The sequence below is a fragment of the Babylonia areolata genome, chromosome 1 (genome assembly GCF_041734735.1).
Source record: "Babylonia areolata isolate BAREFJ2019XMU chromosome 1, ASM4173473v1, whole genome shotgun sequence".
Lineage (NCBI taxonomy): Eukaryota > Metazoa > Mollusca > Gastropoda > Neogastropoda > Buccinidae > Babylonia > Babylonia areolata.
Genome location: NC_134876.1, coordinates 47,210,850 through 47,215,814, shown reverse-complemented (window position 1 = coordinate 47,215,814; position 4,965 = coordinate 47,210,850). Strand labels below are relative to the sequence as shown.

Genomic DNA, 4,965 nt, shown 5'->3' with positions numbered 1-4,965 from the left:
CGCGCGCGCGCGCGCGCGCATGTTTAATGCTGGTAGTGGTATTTTCTCAGTTGCTACCAAGTAAGTGCAGCAGTTGTGTGTGTGTTGTCAGTGAGTGAGGTAGTGAGCGTGTGTGCGCGTGGTCGTATGTGTGTGTGAGTGTGTGTGTGTGTGTGTGCGTGTGTGTGTATGTGTGTGTGTGTGTTTAATGCTGGGATTTTCCCAGCAGCTGTCAAGTAGTAAGTGCAGCAATAGAAGAACCAAGACTGGTAGGGTTGTGGTACATGTCGTACAGACCGTTTCAACCATTTTGCTTCACGAAGATGGTGAAGTCGCAGGTCAGATGTCAGGTCAAGATTGCAACATGGCACAGTGCATAGTAGCAAAACAAAAAAAAAGCTTCCTAGAACAATTAAGCTTGAATATCGCATTCAGTCTTCTGTATGCCTTGTGCATACACTCTTATTTGGTTCCATAATTTGTGTTGGTTGTTTATTATTAGGTGTTTATTTGTATTGTTTGATATAGCTTTTACAACGTAACAGTTTGTACAGGCGACTATGGTTGTCTTCATTGCTAATATGCTGTATCAAAGAAGATGGTCACTTGTCACAAAGACTATTGTCACTTTTCACAGATGTTTTTTTATTTCTCCTTTCTCACTCATTATGCGCTGGTCTTACTTTGCTCATCCTTCTTCACTTCACCCAGTGGCTGCTACTGTTGTTCGTTCCACTACTTTCATCTGCTGCTACTATCCACACAGTTGTTACCGCTGTATTTAATGTCTACAGTGTCAGCACTCTATGCTACAAATGTATTCACAAATCAGCCCCTTTCTCTCTCTGTGGCTGCCTTCACCTCTACACTCCATCTCGCTCACTACGATCAGCTTCGGATCCACTCCACTTACGCATACCCAGATTCAAACTCTCGACTGTTGGCCGCCGTTCTTTCTCTGTCTCTGGACCTTGCAGTTGGAATGAACTTACTCTTTCGCTTCGTCAAGTCTCCACACTCAGCTCTTTCAAGTCTGGCCTTAAAACTCACCTCTTCCCAAAATAGCCTCGCTTCCCTGCCTCTTCCTTGTCTTTAGTTTCTCCAGTTTTAGAGTTATGCGTGCGTGAGAATGACTGGTGCGAAAGCGCTTAGATTTGTCTATGAACAAGATTCAGCGCTATATAAGTACCATTATTATTATTATTATTATTATTATTATGCATCACTGCCAAAATCTCTGCTTTTGCATGATTGTTTCATAAAATCGGTAAACAATGCTATTATGTGCTGATGCGATAGGGAGGAATGAAAGCAGTTTTGTCTTTAGAAAAACCAAGGAGGTAGGGCAAACGTTGGACCTACGATCCAGTGTTTTCCATTTATTGGTGATAGAGGCCTTGTTTTAACATGAAGTTATGTCTTTGGCAAAGGTGATTAACTCAGACTTTCCTCAGTTTCAGTTCAGTTTTCACTTTCTCAAGGAGGCGACACTGTCTTTGACAAATCCATATACGCTGCACCACATCTGCTTGGCAGATGTCTGGCCTGTAACATAATCCAACATTCTTAATCAGGGCTTGAGCGCATCCATGTAAATTTATTTACCTATCAGAGTGGATTTCTCATGTAGAATGTTGCCAGAGGAATTCAGTTTTGTTGCCGTGTGTTCTTTTTCAGTGCGCCAAGTGCAGGCTGCACACAGGACCTCCAGTTATTGTCTCACCTGAATGACTAGATGGTCAGTTTGATTTCCCAGTCAAACTTATGAGAAAGGGCGAGAGCAGGATTCGAACACAGACCCTGTATTGGCAGAAGAGTGTCTCGGCCATTCTGCCACCTTCCTTCTTGACTTTCTTCACTCCTCCCTGGTGTCATATGGTGCCCAACTTTTGGTTGGGGGTTGTTGAAATGGCAGGAGGAGAGGGTTGGGACCTGCCCTCCTATACCACACCCTACACACAGTGGATAGGAATGCACTGCCCCAGTGGCTGTAAAAGACTACAAGACCTTTAATATTAACCTTTTCAAACCCACATCACTGCCACCACTTAACACTGTTGCATGTCATAAAGAAGTAACCACTATTATTCTATAGTAATGATATAAAGAAGAAGGCAAACACTTGGACTTAACAAAAAGCACAAGTGCAGGAATGAGTCCTTCCAGTTCTACCCTATGATGGGTGGTAGGGAGAGGGGGAGGGGAGGGGGAGGGACGGGGGGAGTGGGGGTGAGGGGGCACCCCCTCAGTATCATGGTTGAGTGGACAAGCTAGTTGCTGGGCCGTCAGTTCATGCCTACCTGCGCTGGTGACTGGTCACCTATTTCGCAGCTGGTGTCATTCTGTTGATGCAGGTTTTCGTGTTTGTTTTTTAATTTGTGGTCTTTGTTTCTGCCAGTGGTGACTGACATGGCGGTTGCCCCTTTTTGCGTTGCAGTGACGCGCGTGAGGTCGCAGGGCTTTGTGACGGTGTCCTTCAACGTGGTGATGAAGGACATGAAGAAGCTGGGCTACGACATCCAGCCCTCGGACGTCCTCAACCCTGTGGTGCCGGAGAACGTGGGCATGGCTACAACAGGTGCCTCAGAGGCCTAGCTGAAGAGGCATCGTCATTATCATCATCATCAGCAGTATCAGCAGCAACAACAGCATTTTATTTATCAGTTTTGTTTTATGTCAGTTGTGTGTGTGTGTGTGTATATGATTTTATGCATGTTAGTGTGTGTGTGTGTGTGTGTGTGCGCGCGCGCGTATGTGTGTGCACGTGTGTGTGCATTCATGTGCCTCCAATTGAAACAACACCCTCTTGAGTCAGCATGTACTGAACTGACATTTTTAATGCCTGGAAATCTTTGCGCTCATGCAAGAATGAATCTTTGTCAAGATCTTCATACCAGCTCAGATGTGACACAGGAGAACTTTTACCAAGAACAGGAGTGAGTGAGATGGGATTTTATGAACATGTTTTTGCCCTGAGTGACATGGGATTTTAGGAACATGTTTTTGCCCTGAGTGACATGGGATTTTAGGAACATGTTCTTGTCATGAGTGAGATGGGATATTGTTCCATGTTTTCTTTTCATGTTTTGGTCATTTTCCAAGATTGATTGGTCTTGAGTGTTTGTTGTCTGTGTTGCTAACACAGGCCATTTAGACATTTTTAGTATGGTTGTGATAGTACTGAAGAGGATAAAAATTGTCATAAGTAAAGAGGATGGAATGCCATGAAATAGATCCTCTACACTTTTCCAATGCTTGCAGGATATCAGATAGCACAAGGGTTGTGAACAGGTATTGACATTTTTGGGGTCTTTGGTACCACATTGGTGATGTTGGTGATCAGTTTGGTTGGATTTCCTCCTTTCTCATGATTCCACACTTACTTTTTTCTGGTGATCTGTGATTGTATACCATGTTATGAAATCTTAGCGTTTTCAGTCCGGTCTGATATTTATTGAATGTGTGGGTTGCGCTGGACATGATGGAAGATTTTAGGTGAATCTCGGTATGAATGTGGAGGGGTTGGGGGTATGTTTATGTGCTTCGAGCGTGATGTTTGATCTGTTTGAATGATGGTTGAAACTTTGACATTACTGACTTTCAAAGTTCACAAAAATCTAATCTCAGAGTAATTGACGATTTATGTGGTTCCATTCTTAAATAAGTGGTGATTTTCTTCTTTTTCAGCATCAAAATTAAATCGGTGGTTCAGTTGTATCTTCAGTCATATTGCCGTCCACCCTCCCTTCCATTATTTTTTTCACTCCAGCACCTCTTTTTTCAGAATTATTACATTTTTTCTTATGAATAATAAAATGTATACATGTATAAAGTCATGTGTTTCTGGTTTTTACTGGGGGTGGTGAGTGACCAGAAATATATGTGAGCACATCTCATATACTGTGCACTTTGATTTAAATGCATATTCAGCATGCTGTCAGTTAGATATTCACCATTACCTGGCACAGAATGCACTTTGAATGCACCCACCGTGTTATGTTGTCAGTACCAAAAAGCATTATGGACAGCAGAGTTGGTGTCATACTGCAAAGCAAAATACATAGTATTTCAGATGAGTTGATAAACCAAGGTTCTACGCGCAGCTAGGACTTAGTGCACAGAAAAGAACCCACAGCAACAGACGTTGTCCCTTGCAAAATTCTGTGGAAAAATCCACTGTTTGTAAAGCAAACACCTTTGCAGAAAGAAAGAAAAGAATGCTTTTACACTCCGGCGACATTGTCAATCCTCGGAGAGCGATGCAAATTTTACAGTGCACAGAAAAATCTGTTGTGACAAAAACGAACTAATCAGATTTAGAAGTTCTGACCAGACGAAGGTAATTTGTAAGCACCAAATTCTGCTGAGACACACACACACAAAATGGTAGAAATGGCAAAGGATGATGGCAATCTATCAAGAAAAGATAACTGCTTGTTTTTCTGCTGCGGAACAAGAGAGGAAGACAGGAAGTGCGGGTGAGTGGGTGCTGCATTTCTTTCAAGAAAACATCTTCCTCTGCAAGAGCTCTCATGATAATTATAATTGCTTATGGGAGACAAAACAAACAAACAAGAAAAGCAGCAGCAACAGCGACAACAACAAACATAACAAACAACCAATACGTTATCTGCTGCTTGCATAATAGATGATTTTTTCATAGGGTTTGAAGGTTAATTGGGGTAAAGTCCCGAGGATACAACTCCAGGACGAAACTGGGGGATCACTTGGTTCTGAAGTTCGACGGGCAGCAATAGCCGAATGGTTAAAGCGTTGGACTTTCAATCTGAGTGTCCCGGGTTCGAATCACGGTGACGGCGCCTGGTGGGTAAAGGGTGGAGATTTTTCCGATCTCCCAGATTAACATATGTGCAGACCTGCCAGTGCCTAAACCCCCTTCGTGTGTATACACATGCAGAAGATCAAATACGCACGTTAAAAGACCCTGTAATCCATGTCAGCGTTCGGTGGGCTATGGAAACAAGA

The 4,965-nt window shown here is 43.0% G+C and overlaps 1 protein-coding gene across 1 annotated transcript in view; it reads left to right on the top strand.

The window, feature by feature from the left end:
- The window catches only part of LOC143292374 (B9 domain-containing protein 1-like), a 19,946-nt gene extending 16,135 nt beyond the window's left edge, over positions 1–3,811 (top strand). Inside the window, exon 6 of the mRNA XM_076602592.1 lies at positions 2,417–3,811. Coding sequence (XP_076458707.1) covers positions 2,417–2,574 — 158 coding nt within the window. The 3' untranslated portion in view covers positions 2,575–3,811. The remainder of the gene's footprint in view (positions 1–2,416) is intronic.
- Positions 3,812–4,965: the final 1,154 nt, after the last annotated feature.